The sequence below is a fragment of the Melospiza georgiana genome, chromosome 2, assembly GCF_028018845.1.
Source record: "Melospiza georgiana isolate bMelGeo1 chromosome 2, bMelGeo1.pri, whole genome shotgun sequence".
Classification (NCBI taxonomy): Eukaryota; Metazoa; Chordata; class Aves; order Passeriformes; family Passerellidae; genus Melospiza; species Melospiza georgiana.
In genome coordinates this window covers 65,148,596-65,163,917 of record NC_080431.1, presented here as the reverse complement: position 1 = coordinate 65,163,917, position 15,322 = coordinate 65,148,596, and the positions used below count along the sequence as shown (strand labels likewise).

The window sequence follows — 15,322 nt, the reverse complement described above, 5'->3', positions numbered from 1 at the left end:
TTGCTGCGGACAAAATTTATGCCAGCACTCAACACATACCCCTTTTCTATTAAGGCTTTATTTTCTTTTTCTCTTTCAGTAATTTGCAGTAATTTCCTTGCTCCAGCACCAAGTCCTTCTTCGGGTTCCACACTTCCCACCCTGGCGGAGGCCGGGCCGGGGCGGTGCCTGCCGGCGGCGCCGCCCCGGGAGTGACGCGCTCCGGCTGCGCCCGGCCCGGCGTGAGCGACCCACGCGGGGCGGAGGGGCAGCATGGGCCGGCCCGGCGGCGGCGGGGCCGCGGCGGCCGCCATGGACCCCGTGCGCAGCTTCGAGCGCTGGAAGAAGAAATACACCCGGCGGACGAAGAGGCTGCGGCTGCAGCGCAAGGAGAGGAAGCGGCCCGAGTGGCAGGTGGAGCGGGAGAACATCGGCCGCCTGGTGCAGCGCTACCCCGAGGTACGGCCGGGCCGAGAGCCAGGGGCTGTGCGGGGCGGTCTGTGAAACAGCGGCTCCTTCCTCGTGTGGCGTGTGTGTGGACAGAACCGGGAGGAGGAGGAGAGATGGTGTCTGTAGGTCCGTGGTCGCAGGGGTGTTGGAGGTGCCCGTAGGTAGGAGGTGTGCTGGGTGGCACTGCTCTGCGGTGGGCAGCGGGCTCTCACTGTCACGAGGTCGCGATGGAGCTCTGTTCTTATCCCCAGGCAGAGGAGCAGGGACCGGCAGCCGCAGCTCAGGGGTTTTGGTGGAGCTGACTGTACGGGCTGTGGAGCTGGGGGCAGTGGGACCCTCGGACGGGGGAGTTTGTGGTTAAAAGCATAGCGAGGAGGAGGAGGCTGGGGCAGGTTGTAACCAGGGCCGCTTGGCCCTTCTCACCATGCAACGTGGATATCTCCGTGTTGGAGATAGCGCACGTTTGTCTCCGTAGAAAACGCACGGCGGGCAAACCATCAGTATGAATGAATGTGATGTTTAGCCTCAAGCCAGGAAATAGTGTTTGAATGCGAGACCTGAAGTGAGTGGTGTTGGTTTTGTTTCTCAGAGTCCCTTGAATTCCTGCGGGAAATAGTCAGCTTTGGAATAGTCAGCTTTGGGTAGTCACCGATCACACTGATGGGTGGAAAGCGCTGTAATTGTGAATACCGGGTTAGATGTGTGCTGCCTGTGGCGCTGCTCTGCCTCCTGCCAGCTTTTGCTGAGTTTGCAGGGCAGTTGTGCTTGGTTATGCAGCACTCGGCACAGCGGGTGGTAATGACTTTTTGGTGGTTGTAACTTGATTGAGCAGAAAGTAATGACAAGAGATGTAGAAGAAACACATCTGTTACCATAAAGAGGTCATGTTAACTCCTTTAGTTAAAATTCAGCAAGTTAGTATTCTTGAGCTTCACTGGATCATTTGCTTTGCTATTTGAAAACAAATGGCGTGTTCCTCTACTCCTAGCCTTGGCTATGTGAATGTCTATGGATGTTTCTGTGTCACTAAAGTGACTGCTGCATGTGCATCTGTTTCTGGGCATGGGTGATAGTTCTGCTTCATTGTGCAGCTTGGGGCAGCATAGGTTGGGGTTGGATAGTGGAAGGTCGTGTTTGTGTGTATTTTTGGGGTGTTGAAGAAAAGAGGCTGGCAATGTTCAGGCATGTTTTCATCAGAATTAAGAAAGAGTAAATGTGTGCTTGTGTTAGGATAGTTCTGGGGGCTCTTGGTCTCGCCTCTGCTGGGGCTTTGCTGTCCTTTTGCTCCAGAATTCTCTTGCCTGTGAACTTCTAACTTTCTGTCTTCAGTCCTTCAAATAGTCTTTTCTGGTCCCTGATAAGGTTTTCCACTGGGTCTCCAGTGTTTCTTCCACGTTACCCTGGATCTGGTTAAAGTAGGCGTGAGAATTGTGAATAAGTGCCATGTGCTTGGATCATCAGCGGTCTGCAGAGAGTTCTGCATGATGCAGATCCCTTAGGGACAAGGGAAGCAGCCTGCTTTTGGGTGAGCTCCTCTGTGAAGAACAGTGGCTGGGGTCTCTGGCACACAGGCTGTGCATGCGTTAGATTTATATGTGCATGGAATAGTGGTAGAATGGTTGGTGGATGCAAGATGATCCAGCTTGACCTCCTGTCCATGATTTCATGTGTGAGAATGACTGCAGTGCATAAACAAGACAAAATTAATAATGAAGACCCAGCCACTATACTTTGTTACTGGATTTTTTTTCCATTTGTTGACATGTGATGGCAAGCATGGCAAGCATAGATGGAAAATGTGAAATTTACTTTCAATGTGTCCATATCATGGGACCATTTTCTGTGTTATATGTTCATAGATGAGTTGCTTTCTGTTGGTTCAGTAACTTTGTTGCCTGACTGTCAGGCTATTGATGGACCTGGTCTATTCCAAACAGTTGTGCTCATGAAAAGCATTAACGGCCTAACTGATGTGCTGGGGAGCTGTTTGTGAAAAATGCTTTCTAGTCTGCTTGGTGTCAAATTAGTCAAGTTAGAATAGCTGAATATTTGAAATATTTGAAATGAGCTGGCTGCTCTCATATGGAGGGGATTGGAGAGAGCTCTGGTTACAGCTTCCCAGCAGATGAGCAGAGGTAGTAACTTTGGACAAGGAAACAAACTAAAAAAGTAGAAGTTGGTGGTGTTTTCCACTGGTGCATGTAGATGTGGAATAGGATTATCAGAAGGTCTACCTTAGACATCAGTCCTTATGCCTTCTATTTGGACATGACTTCAAAATAAATCAGTACCTTCAGAGTTCAAGGGTGCTACAACGTAACATTATTCAGCTCCTGGAAATATGCAGGGCAGAGAAATAATACAAGAAGCTTTGTGATGTGGCCTTTCCCAACATTCCTTGCATTTTCAATACTGTTCTCACTTTTTTTCCCTTGGACATCCTTGAAGGAGCTAGGCTTATGCTTGTAATGATTTTTAAATTGATTTGCAGAAGTTGAGGGTAGAAGAGTGGAACAATATTTGTCTTCTTTTTTGGTTAATACATCTGTTCTTACTGAGTCATCTAAAGTTAAAAAGAAATTGATTACTGACATACTTCAATTATTTAGAACAATTTCAGATTGCTGCAATAGCCTATTTGATGTATCACAAACCTGTTAAAATCTATCCCTTTAGCTGCACATAATCGATTGTGTGAATTCTTTTTTGATGTTAGCAAAATGCTTTTCCCTCCTGTAGGCCTACTGTTCTTCTATGCAGAGAGTCTCTTGGCTGAAATGAACCAGAAACTGTATACATCACTGAGTTGTAAATATTTAGCATGCAGAATAGTAAGACTGGGAATTATCAACTGAATCTGAAAGTATTTGTCAAGAATTCCAATTTATGAAAGTCAAAAAAAGACCTTTTTTATGGTGATTCTGGTAGGATTTTTTCCCTCCTCCAAAATGATGTTTGGCAAAAGTTTAGTTGCTCTGTTAGGACACAATGAAAGCTTGAAATCTATCTTGCTAGTGCTTTGCCTTGAAATGTGTCAAAACCAGGTTTTAATAAGAGCATTATAACTTTTTACCCATTTTTATCTTTTATTTATAGAGATTAAATTCATATGTTAAGTTACTTGTCTTGATTTTACTGGAGAGACTTAGGCTGAAAAGAGTGCTGTTGTGATTTAGATGCTTTAAACAGCTACAACCTCTCAGTTTTCCATAACAGGCAGAGCCTGTAAAATGCTTGCTGCTTCAAGGAGATAGAAGGCTGATCTGACAGCTCAGTAGCTCTTTATCTGAAACCTTTTCTGGAATTGTTAACACAAGATGTCAGGAGGGTCAGAAGACTATTTTCCTTGGTCCCTGGCTTGGGAGACTTCTGTTCAGCACTTTGTTAGAGATAAACAATACCTATTAGAAATGCATGAGTTGTAAGCTCCAGGTTTGACATTTAGAAATCTCAGTTCATGGATTTTAGTCAGTATGCATTCAAAGCTGTGTAGTCTGGCTTCTTTTTCAGGCTTTATTAATTCAGTAATCTCTATTTTTTCCTGAGTTTTGTGGGTTTTTTTGTCCTGCTACTATTAGTTGTGAAATTTGCCAGTGAGAGCGGTTCACATCTGCTAGAACAGCCTTGAAAATACTGCATTTTTTCCAACAGCTCTTCTTGACACCTCATCTTTGTAAATCATTGAGCAAACTCATGGACTCAAACACTTTTTACTGGGGGCTGTGTGTGTGTGTGTAATTAACAGCTCTCACATATGGGTGCATACAGAGAATTAAGTTAGTAGATGCCAGGACAATCAATTACTTTTTTAGTATTTTTTTTAACCCTGTAGGACAGGTCTAAAAAATTAAGTACACAGAGTGCTAGAGGCTGGTGAATCTGGTGAGCTTCAGGACATAAATGAACTCTTGTCAGTCAGGTAGATGTAATATTGCTGCAGCTCTGAGTACCCAAATACACGCTGCAGTGAGGATGAGATATAATCCCAAGCAAATCCCTGCTAGGATCTGAAAAGGACATCTGGGCTCTAGTAAGGTGTAGACCAGGGACCTCCTGAGGTCCTCTTCAGTCTAAATTTCTCAATGGTTTCATGATGTCTGAGCTTTAAATTGTGCCATTAACCTGCATTATTCAAGTATATAATTACTTACTGAATAGTTTATGGTAAATCTGTGGTTTAGATTAGGTCAAACTAGTATAGATTGCCTGACTAGCTAACTTGAATCAGGTCATACTGAACAAAATGTTAACACCAACTTGTAGAATGCTATTCAGTTCCTCTCTTATGGTTGGATTGTAAGCATTGATTAAAATTATTTTGTTGCAGATAAATGCAAGTGAAATCCAAAGATTTTCAGATTTTCCATTGTCAAAGAAAACCCTAAAAGGTGAGTATAGAACTTTTCTTTAGAAAAATAATATAAGTAAAAGACATAGTTTATCTGCATCTGAACATTTTTTTTTTTTTCATTAAACTAAGTTTTAGGTAAGTATTGCCATGCAAAGCATTTTCTAAGCAGAGTAATGCAGTTGTGGACCAGACAAAATTGAATAGCTTTTTTTCTTTCTTCTTTTTTTGTTCCTCTTCCCCTCCCACTCTCTCTCTTCCCACCCTGCAAATACCAGGACTGCAGGAATCTCAGTATCGTGTGGTAACAGAGATTCAGAGGCAGACCATAGGTTTGGCTTTACAAGGGAAGGATGTACTTGGAGCTGCGAAGACTGGATCGGGCAAAACATTGGCTTTTATTGTTCCAGTAAGTGATTTACATCCTTCTATTTCTACTCAAACCACGTTATCTCTGAAATACTGATGTCAGTCAGTTTACATTAGTAGATCCTGAGAGAAAAGGAGAAAAGTTAAAATCCAACTGATCTGTTTCAGGAAAGCCAAGATACTTAGGAATTGAATAAAGCTGCTTCAGCTTCTGAAAGAAGTGTATTTTTTGTGCCAGGAATATTCTGCGACTTAAAAGTTTCATTTTGATCCTTACATTAGTAGACCCTGTGTGATCTAGAAAGTGCTTGGTTGTTCTCTCAGGAATGCTTTCCTGGTGCAACTCTACTTGTCCGATTTTTCTGGCATTTTAAAACTAGCTGTATGTAACAGAATGGTGGATTTTCAGTTCCTTAGATTTTTTAATGACTGGTTTTCACTCCTTTAAAATGTTACAATTTGGACCTTACATAACAAAGTTAACCTTAGTGATTGTGGACTTCCTGTCAACTCTTTGGAAATCACTTCTAGGGGCAAGCAGAAAAGTGGGATGAAAATCCCTGTAATGGATGTTCATGTCTGACAGTTTTACTCAAAGCATCATGATCTGCATTTCATTTCTTCAGTTGAGACATGTACTTAAAGTGCACATATAAGCAGATACAAACCCCAAAGGGGAGAATTTTTTTTTATGGAGTTACTCTGTTGAACATTACTTGCATTTTTGTAAGCTTAAATTTCTTTGGAGCCTATTACTGTGAGAACAGTAGTAGGTGCTTTGAATACCCTCTCTAGTAAAGAAGATTTATGCTGCTTTAAAAAAAAAATCTTATTAGTAGAGAATAAAAAAATGTAGGTGGCTTCACCAGTCTTGGGAATTTAAGAAACAAGTGAGATTACTATTTAATATAAGAGTAGATGTACTTAGTTTTACAAACCTTATTTTAAAACAGTTTTAGAGAAGAGGGCTAAGAGAGGAGCTGAAGAGTGGAAAAAATTCATTGTGCAAGTATGCTTACCAGCTCTCTGTATTTCAGAAGGCTTCAGATATTCATACCTTAAACGTTCTGTATGTAATGTGTGGATAGACTGCTTCAAGTCTATAAGCCAGAATTAAAGCTTCAATAATTAGTGTTCTTCCAGGTGCTCACTGTACCCCTGGTTCCCACAAAACCTTATGAGCAGAGGAATTTCTCATGTTTTTCTGTACTGATTCCTATTATCATATAAATGGCGTAATTTAGCAGAGTAGGATTAATTGTGCAGTGAAGTGTTTATGATTTTCCACTCATTGCTGTCTGTCTTAGGTTGGTACTGGAGAATTTTGCTTAACAGCAAGTGTCATTACCATTAGTTAGAATTTATATATCATCAGCCATGTAAAGTGTGCACTGATGTTTCTTCATATCATTATTTTAATTAATGTGGCTTTGTCTATTTTTTTTTAAATTACACTTTGATACCAACTTATTGCACATTTTTCTTGTGAGATTTTTGTGGTGATAACATGGTCACTTCTTTCAGGCTTTGGAGCTCCTCTATCGGCAGCAGTGGACTTCAGCTGATGGCCTGGGGGTGCTGATCATCTCGCCTACCCGGGAGCTGGCCTATCAAACCTTCAAGGTTCTGCGCAAAGTGGGGAAGAATCATGAGTTCTCAGCTGGCCTTATCATTGGAGGAAAGGTGTGTGTCCCTCTCTTGGCGTTTGCTGTGTGGAAGCATAGTTGAGTGCTGCATTAAGTGCTAGTTAAGGAAGGAAACCCTGGGCTTGGAAAGTCAAGGAGGAGAGTGGTTAATGGGAACCCATCAGTGACCCACTATTTTCTTGTGTGTATTCTGTGTCTTTGCTGAAGCCTTTTGAGGCATATTTAAAGTCTTTGCAGTGTCCATGGCTGGATGGACCTTCCTGCTAAGTCTTCCAAGGACTATCCTCTTAATTTAGATTACTCTGAAATACCTTTTCCTCAAGCCACAGATGTGAACATGCTGAAGAGATGGTGGCATATCTGTGGGAAGGGGAAAGCTGCTCCTTGGCTATTCTTTCTATGAGCTGTTAATAGATTAAACTGGCCTAACTGTTTCTGGTACTGGACTTCTAGTCTGAGCAACTAGAGCTAAGATGGATTAACTCTATTTCAGGATCTGAAAGAGGAGTCTGAAAGAATCCACCACATAAATATGCTGATTTGCACTCCAGGACGGCTTTTACAGCACATGGATGAAACATCGTATTTCTATGCATCTGATCTGCAAATGTTGAGTAAGTTTTTTAAGTACTTGAAAGTACTCAGGAATATATTGTAACAGCTCATAATTGTATGCAGCACTTCTTTGCATAAAAAGTTTATTCTTGTCATGTTATGTAGATGAAATGGCATTTAAACTTGCACGTGTTCAGATTAAATTAGAAAACAGCAAAATCCCTTTCTTGTGTGTACTCTGTCTGAAGCAGTTCATAAGCATGCCATCCCTAGGATGAAAAGAAGCAGGGGATTTAGTAAGGAACCCAAACCCCAATGTAGTGCCCCATATAATCTTTTACATTTGTCTTTACTAATGCTAAACTTACCTTTCTGGGTGTGGCTCTTGTGTCTTTCCTGACATGATAATTGACTAGCTATATAGGATATCCATTGCAGTGTGTGTATTTTGGACCAGTTCTAGAAAACATTTTCTTTGTGTTTTAAGACAGATTTCCGCTCCTTTTATTCTTTTGTTTGCATTGTTACCATTATTTGTTTTCATCTTTCCAGCCTGAACAAAAATTTTCAGCGTAATGAAAAGGTTTGCCAGCTTCTAAGAACTGCATAATCAGCATAGCTTGAGGAACTTAAAAGCAATTTAGAAGCTAATGAAGCTGATAAAATGTGAAATTATGCTTGCTACACTTAGTACAATTCATGACAGACAAGAATTGCATTAAATGTAGGCTCTTTTAAAGCTTTGTCTCTGTGCTATACCCTATATTTCAATGGTAAATTCAGCTTAGGTACAGGAGAGTGTTTTGCTCTGTCACAAATACTACAACACTGTTTTACGTTCTGTGCTTTTATTTCAGTAAAAGGCCAGGGAGTCTGTTTGCAAATTGCCAAACTCTTCACTTGAGATGCTGATCTTTTTCCTTCTACATGCGAAACTGAGGGCTGTAGTGCATAGATTATGGGAAATGCTATGATTTCTGTTGCAGGTATTTTTAAAAACATGTTTTATGAAGTACAGGGATATCTAAAGAAATTCCTGTCATGTACAGTAGTTAATTTAATCTCTGCATTTTAAGTACAGAGAGTATTTTGTGCTACATGGATTTAATGTAGTTTTTTTAAAATAAATAAATCTAAACCCAGTTTTTTGTCAAATTTATCTTTCAATCCAGTTCTTGATGAAGCTGACAGAATTCTAGACATGGGGTTTGCTGATACAATGAATGCAATCATAGAAAATCTACCTAAGAAACGCCAGACCTTGCTTTTTTCTGCAACACAAACAAAATCTGTGAAGGATCTTGCACGGCTGAGTCTGAAAGATCCAGAATATGTTTGGGTTCATGAGAAAGCCAAATTCAGGTATGTTGGGATTTTTTTTTTTTCACCCTGGGGAGGGTTAGATAGTGATCCTATTCAACTGCTGCTCTGACAGTTCTCTGAATCAGAGGTAGCATTGTGCGTCCATCACTGGATCGGTGTCTGATCCTGCTGTGTGCCTTCTGAAAGCAAGATATATCCAGGGGGGACTAGTTCTGACTGAATCACTGCAGGGAGGCTGAACCTGTGCTTGTCTTGACTCCTCAGGCAACTTCTCAGTCAGGAAAATTCTTTTGCTCAGGAGGAAACTGCAGAGTGGATTATAGCCAGTGTGCTGCGTCTAGCCACACTCAGTTCTGAGTAACTCCTTTTCTGCTGTTCCTTGCCTCCCGCATGTGGGTGCTTACTGTGCAAAACCACCACAGATAGTTTGTCTGTGTGCCATTTGTAAATCTGGCTTTCCAAGGATGTGCTTTCCTCTTGGGAAAGTGCAAAATGGCTGTCTTGCTTGTGTATTCAGTATTAGGTGCCCAAAAGAAAGCATTTGCTGTTAGTTGACGTGTGGTAACTCCTGTGGCTTCCTGATGTGCTGTGTTTTCTATGCACGTTCAGGGCTCTGGCCCTGTGTGCACAAAATAGATTTGTCTTGCCTTACAGTTAGGAGTTGGATGGGAGGTCCTTGCTGGAAGTGAAGTATATGGGGTGCCATGCTCAAAAAATGTAATGTATCACTAAATGAATGTTGCTTTTTGGCGCATAATTTTCTTTTGAAATCCAAATGAAGAATGTTATTTTGCATTTCTGTGGGCTCGATCGAGTGTCAAATTACTTATGAGCATGGATGATTCTTTTTCTGCTCTTCTCTGAAATATGCACGTATTTCCATATGTAAGATGCAGGAGAAAGGTGAAGCACAGAGATAAAAATGGTTTTCCTGGGAGCAAACAAGAAACCATCAGGAAAATGCATGGCAGAACCATGCAATTGAATCTTGAAGAAGTTTTTACTATTTGATTTGATTATCTTTGTATTGTACTTCAAATACCTTTTTTTAAATCAGTAATACTATCAAAGGCATCTTAAATAAACATGATTGCCAGAAAAACAAGTATGGCTAATACCTTCTTATCAGAAGAGAATGTACAAGCCTTGTATGCAGTCTTCATTTTGGCGACTATCTATTTCACAGATCTCCCATGTTCAGTGAAGTCTATTTTAAAGTACATTTAATTTTTTTAAATATTTGGGAGAATGCAATTAGATAACAAACCAAATTAAAAGAAAGGTAAGTATTAATTTGTTTTAGAGTTTACTGCCTTAGGTTATTGCCTTATAAAAGCAATTTCCTCTGAAAGACGTAGAAAGCAAAAAGTGCTGTGGCGTAATTCAAATTAAATAGCAGAATAAAAACTGGAGGAGTCTCTTCTAATTTCATCCTCCCAAGTGACCACCTTAGAAAGGTAATTTTGAATACCCACAGTCTGTTTAGGGTGAAGTCAAGGGAGATCAGCATTTAGATGTGTTTCAAGGGCAAATATCCCAAATAATTTTTCTTTTTTTTTATTTCTGCTTTTAAGAACAGAAATGTGAGTTCAGATGACAATTCAGTGCTTTAGAAAGTCACTTTGCATCTCAGTGTAATCAGTAAAAGTACATCAATGCTCTCTTTTTGTGCGTGATTAGACTCTGCTTTGACATTGCCTTGAGCAGAAATGATGCTTTAATAGGACTAATAGACAAAACTGCATTTTAAGTCAAGGCAATTTGAATGTCGCTGCTTAGACATGGAAAGTTTGCCTTGCTGGAAGTAAATGAATTTAGAAGTAACGTCAAAAGTCATATTTCCTTCCCCACTGGCTTTTAATAAGGGAATTGATGTAGCTTTAAAATGAAGCTGATAAGACTTGTTTCTCAAAGTGGGAGAGCTTTCCAGCCTGATTCCTTTTCTTTTCTTCTTTTTCTGAGTATGTATAAGACACTCTTGGCTTAAATGAAAGGTGAGACATTTTTGTGATTTATCTAAATGAACTTTTTTGATATGTTTTTTTTTTTTCTCCTTCTTTAGTACCCCAGCAACTTTGGATCAGAACTATGTTGTCTGTGAGCTTCAGCAAAAAGTAAACATGTTATACTCTTTCCTGAGAACTCATTTGAAAAAGAAGACCATTGTGTTTTTTGCCAGCTGTAAAGAGGTATGTTTTTTCTCTTCCTCCTTCTGTCCCAGAATTTAAAAACTGAAAAAATGAACATATTCATATAGGTATCAATGCATTAGAGAGGTGAGGTTGTGGGCTAATTTGCTACAGGAAATTGGAGGAGCAAAACATCACCTACTGCTGTGTGTCATTCAGGACCTGGCTTCAAGGCAGTTCAGTGACCCAGGCTCAGTGCAGGAAGGTTCTGGAGACCTGAGTGTTCTCAGCCACTTTTGTGGTCTGCTGTTCAAAATGAATGCTAAAAGTTAATGTCAGTAAGGCCCAGCTATTTCAGTTCTGTCTTTTGACATGCTTCATAGTTAGATTACAAAGTATTTCAGTAATTTTACTTGCTTTCCTTACAAGCTTTTAAATGGGCCTGTTTGAGAAGGTGTGATTGTGAAATAGCACTGGCAAAGGTTTTTCTTATGTAGCAAGTAATCCTTCAAATACCTGCTTTATAAGTGCCCTGGGACCATTCTGTTGAAGCTATTTGCATGTGTTTGTTTGGCACAGGTATTTGTACCTATAACTACTGCATGTATCAAGTATTTTACAGTGCAGGTATTGCTTACTAATGTAATACAAGGCTAGTATTTTACAATAATGGACCATTTTGCAATGGCCTAGTAAATATTCATTGCAGTTCTTTCACCTGTGCAAGAGGTGGTGATATTTTTGTTGTTCTGCAGTTGACTGGTGGCACTGAAGTGGTTGGCTTAGTTGTACAGAAATTTTTGGAGCTGCAGCTGTTCTGCAGTATGCACAATTTATTTAACTACTTTCTTAAAAAGATGCTAGGTAGCTGCCTGCTGTAAAACAGTGCTGCATCATGGGTACTGTAGGTAAGAGTAAACAGGCTGATTTTATTAGAGAACATGTTGAAACTTGAAATAGTAAACTGAGACTGTAGACTGATATTTAAGTTGCAGTATAAAACACAACACCCCTCCAGTACTGTCTAAAAGAAGTGCTTCCCATGGACTTTTCAGATGGACTGTGTTCCTTTGCATACAGCCTAAGTACTCACGTCCCAAGTTGTTCTTGCTGTTAACCTACTCTGGTTTCCTTTAGGAAATGCCATCAAAAGGCCCGGCAGTCTTTTGCCACAATTGCTTTCATCTTTTAGTACCTGGTTGTGTAACAAGATCTCAACATCTTTTTTCTCTGATGTGGAGAAAAGTTTATTTAATTTGATGTACAGTTTCAGTTGCTATATACACTGTATATGATCTTAACTTGTTTAACAGTGCATGGTAATCCTTTGCCCCCTTGATTTGTTGGGTAGGTTCAGTATCTGTTCAGAGTGTTCTGTAAGCTTCAGCCTGGTCTTCCTGTCCTGGCACTCCATGGCAAGCAGCAGCAGATGAAGAGAATGGAAGTCTACACTTGTTTTGTTCGGAAGAAGGCAGCAGTGCTTTTCGCTACAGATATCGCAGCTCGTGGCCTGGGTAGGTACCCGCAGGAGCAGCAGCTAAACCTGTTGAGGCTTTATCAGACTTTATACTCTGAAGACTGACCCAGGTTTTGAAAAATGAAGCTGTAGTTTGCTTAGGAGCTCAAAATAGAGATGCTTCTTAGAGTTCTGCTGTTTCTTTACTGAAGTGGCCTTTTTTGTCTGTTCTTGTGTTTTCTGTTTATCCAAGAGAAACAGTTGGTAGGTAAACAGTGGTGTATCAATGATGTATTTTTTTACTTGTAAGGCAAGATTCCAGCAGTTTTAAGTATTTCTGATATGCTTGTATCCTGTGGGTTATTTCAAAGTATATGAAAAATTGCTAACCTACTGATATGTGGAAATGGAAACCTGAAATTTTAATGTCTGATAGATGAGTGGCATTGTAGGACTGTATTGATAAGGAGACAGAAAAATAAATGAGGGTAAAATAATTTTTTTTCTTTTAGTTCTTGGAGGCATTTAAGTATAACACAGGACTTTTCAAGAGTCCAGCCATTCTTTGAGATAGCAAACTCTGTTGTCCAAAATGTGAGGTTTAGTCACTGTGTTACAAAAAGAAAGAAGGTGTTCTGAAAACTGAAGTCAGGAATGAAACTGGTACTCATACCTTCCATACTGCTGAAATCTCACCAATGCCTATATAATTTGGGTATGGTTAGTTTGTTTAGTGTGGATATAATTCTGGAATACTGTGTAGCTGCAGATTTGGTTTCAGTGCAGAGCATGCTGCTGAGTGAAGTGCAGTGGTTGGAAAATGCTTATTATTAATACCATTCACAGTCAAGGCTGACTTTTGTCAGGCTTGGTCACCTCCTCTCAGCTTTAAGAGGGGCTGTTGTATTTCTGTGTGTGACAGCTGAAGTGATGCAGTCTCACCACAGCTAACTTCAGACTCCAGTGGTGTAGCATATTAACAGTGAGGATTAAAAGTGGGTCAGATATTGTTATATAATTGTTAACCATAGGGTGTTTTATCATCTGTGTGATACAAAACATGTCTATTCTTGTCAAGTGTGAAATTATGTTCCATTCATTGCACTGTCATAATTTGGGAAATGAACACACAATTAATTTAACTTTCTTTGATGAAGAGAATGATTGTTTATGCATGCTAATGCATGCAACATTTCAGAGGTTGCACTAATGTCTGTAAATGGGTCCAGGTGGTGGTTCTTACAGGAATTAATGCTCTTGCATAGGAGGGTTTGAGTCCAGTGAAATTACTTGTATTTTTTTCTTTACACAGATTTTCCAGCAGTGAATTGGGTCATTCAGTTTGATTGTCCAGAAGATGCAAACACATATATCCACAGAGTGGGAAGAACAGCCAGGTTTGTTTTCACTTTTCATGAGTATTTTAATGTTTAAAACAAGATCTCTGTAGGGACAGATCACTGGCTAAAGACTTACTTGAACAAAATTAAGATATAAATTAGAAAGAAAAAGGCTGTTATCACTAAGAGACCCTTTTGATTAGTTAGGAGTAATGATTCAACTTAATAATTTCTTAGTGAGCTTCAGAGACTTCTTACAGCAGACAAAAATATCCCTGATTGTTCCATCTGATTAGGAATAATTATTGGAGGAAATAGAAAACCTTTTTCCCTTGGCAGGATTGCCTCAAAGGATGAGTTTAGTGTGTGTGTGAGTGGAAAAGCTTGTTTTGCTACTGACATTTACAGATAAATAGTGTTTTACACTGTGGATCCAATTTCTTTGTGAAGACTCTTCAAAAGAATGTAATTATTTCTTCCTTATTTTAACTTGACAGGAAGGAATCAAATGTTAATTACAGGTTAAATTTTTAATTTTCTGAGTCTTTTGTGGAATTATATACTTAAGCATAGCTTTAGTTAAAATATTTCTGGCTAAGCTTTTATGATGGGAGTTAACCAGATACACTGTTGTAAACCAGGTCCTTCATCTCTGAAGCAGATTTTTAAGTGAAACAGAAGCTGTTACTGCATATAATTCAGGAGATCAAAAACCTCATGCAATTATCTGAAGGATGAAATGCAAGGCCTTGTCTCTAATTTAATTTGTTTGTAGTAGAGCTTGCAATATAGGCAGTTGTCAAACCTAATGACAGAGTAGTTGCTTAGAGTAGGATTTCAACACTATAAGAATTTGAGATCTGTATTCCTAGGTTAGAAGGCTGTAAGTTTTGGTGACTGTACCATGCCAATGCACTTTCAGCACTCCTTCAAAGTGTAGATGTTTTAGCCATGTTTTCATTGTAATTGGCAGCATTTCTGCCCCATTCTGTCTCTCTGCTCTCAGTTTTCTGATCTTCTGTGCTGTGGTAAAAGGGAATGATAGATTTTTAAATTACTTTGAAAAAAAACTGTCAATGAACAAAGTCAGTGAGTATTGTATATAGTTAGATAAAACACGTAGCTATTTTGCTAATTTAAAATTTAGATGTAATCTAATGCATACCAATTGAGGAAAAAGCGTATAGGCTTGGTTAGAGTTGTGTTAAATTTTTTTCTCTTTCTTTTTTTTTTTAATCCTCTGTGGCTTCCACAGAAGGCTTGTAATTTTGTCTTTATGGCATGCTGTCATCATGGAAGGAAAACAATGTATTTGGGACTGTTTAATTGGCAGGGTTTAGGATACTGGTTGAGCTCTTTCTGAACCATGTCACTCAGTTAAAGCACCTTCCTGGAGTTGGAATCCTCAGGCCTTTTCCCTATTCTCATTAGGAGCTGAGAAGAGCAATTTTAACCAAGTTTAGCATGGGGAAGAAGCTCTAAAGAGGTGCAAAGCCAAACAACTCCTCTTTGTTATAATGCTTTTATTCAAATGTCCTCTGAGAGGACTTTAGCCTGGCAACCTTAAGGGTCTGTCTTCAGTGGCCTCTTAAGTGCAGCCTTCTGTGATTGCTCCAGGGACAGATTTAGACAGAAAACTGGGGCAGGGTGTCTGTCTCAGGGACTGTGGACTGTGCTGCATGCCTTACTGGGCTGTAGATTACATTTCCTTCTATGCCAATCTTTCA

The 15,322-nt window shown here is 39.8% G+C and overlaps 1 protein-coding gene across 1 annotated transcript in view; it reads left to right on the top strand.

The window, feature by feature from the left end:
• Nucleotides 1-252: 252 nt before the first annotated feature.
• The window catches only part of DDX10 (DEAD-box helicase 10), a 154,490-nt gene continuing 139,420 nt past the window's right edge, over nucleotides 253-15,322 (top strand). The window contains exons 1-9 of the mRNA XM_058018377.1: nucleotides 253-438; nucleotides 4,757-4,817; nucleotides 5,056-5,186; nucleotides 6,671-6,829; nucleotides 7,286-7,406; nucleotides 8,520-8,709; nucleotides 10,733-10,859; nucleotides 12,151-12,313; nucleotides 13,568-13,652. Coding sequence (XP_057874360.1) covers nucleotides 253-438; nucleotides 4,757-4,817; nucleotides 5,056-5,186; nucleotides 6,671-6,829; nucleotides 7,286-7,406; nucleotides 8,520-8,709; nucleotides 10,733-10,859; nucleotides 12,151-12,313; nucleotides 13,568-13,652 — 1,223 coding nt within the window. The remainder of the gene's footprint in view (nucleotides 439-4,756; nucleotides 4,818-5,055; nucleotides 5,187-6,670; nucleotides 6,830-7,285; nucleotides 7,407-8,519; nucleotides 8,710-10,732; nucleotides 10,860-12,150; nucleotides 12,314-13,567; nucleotides 13,653-15,322) is intronic.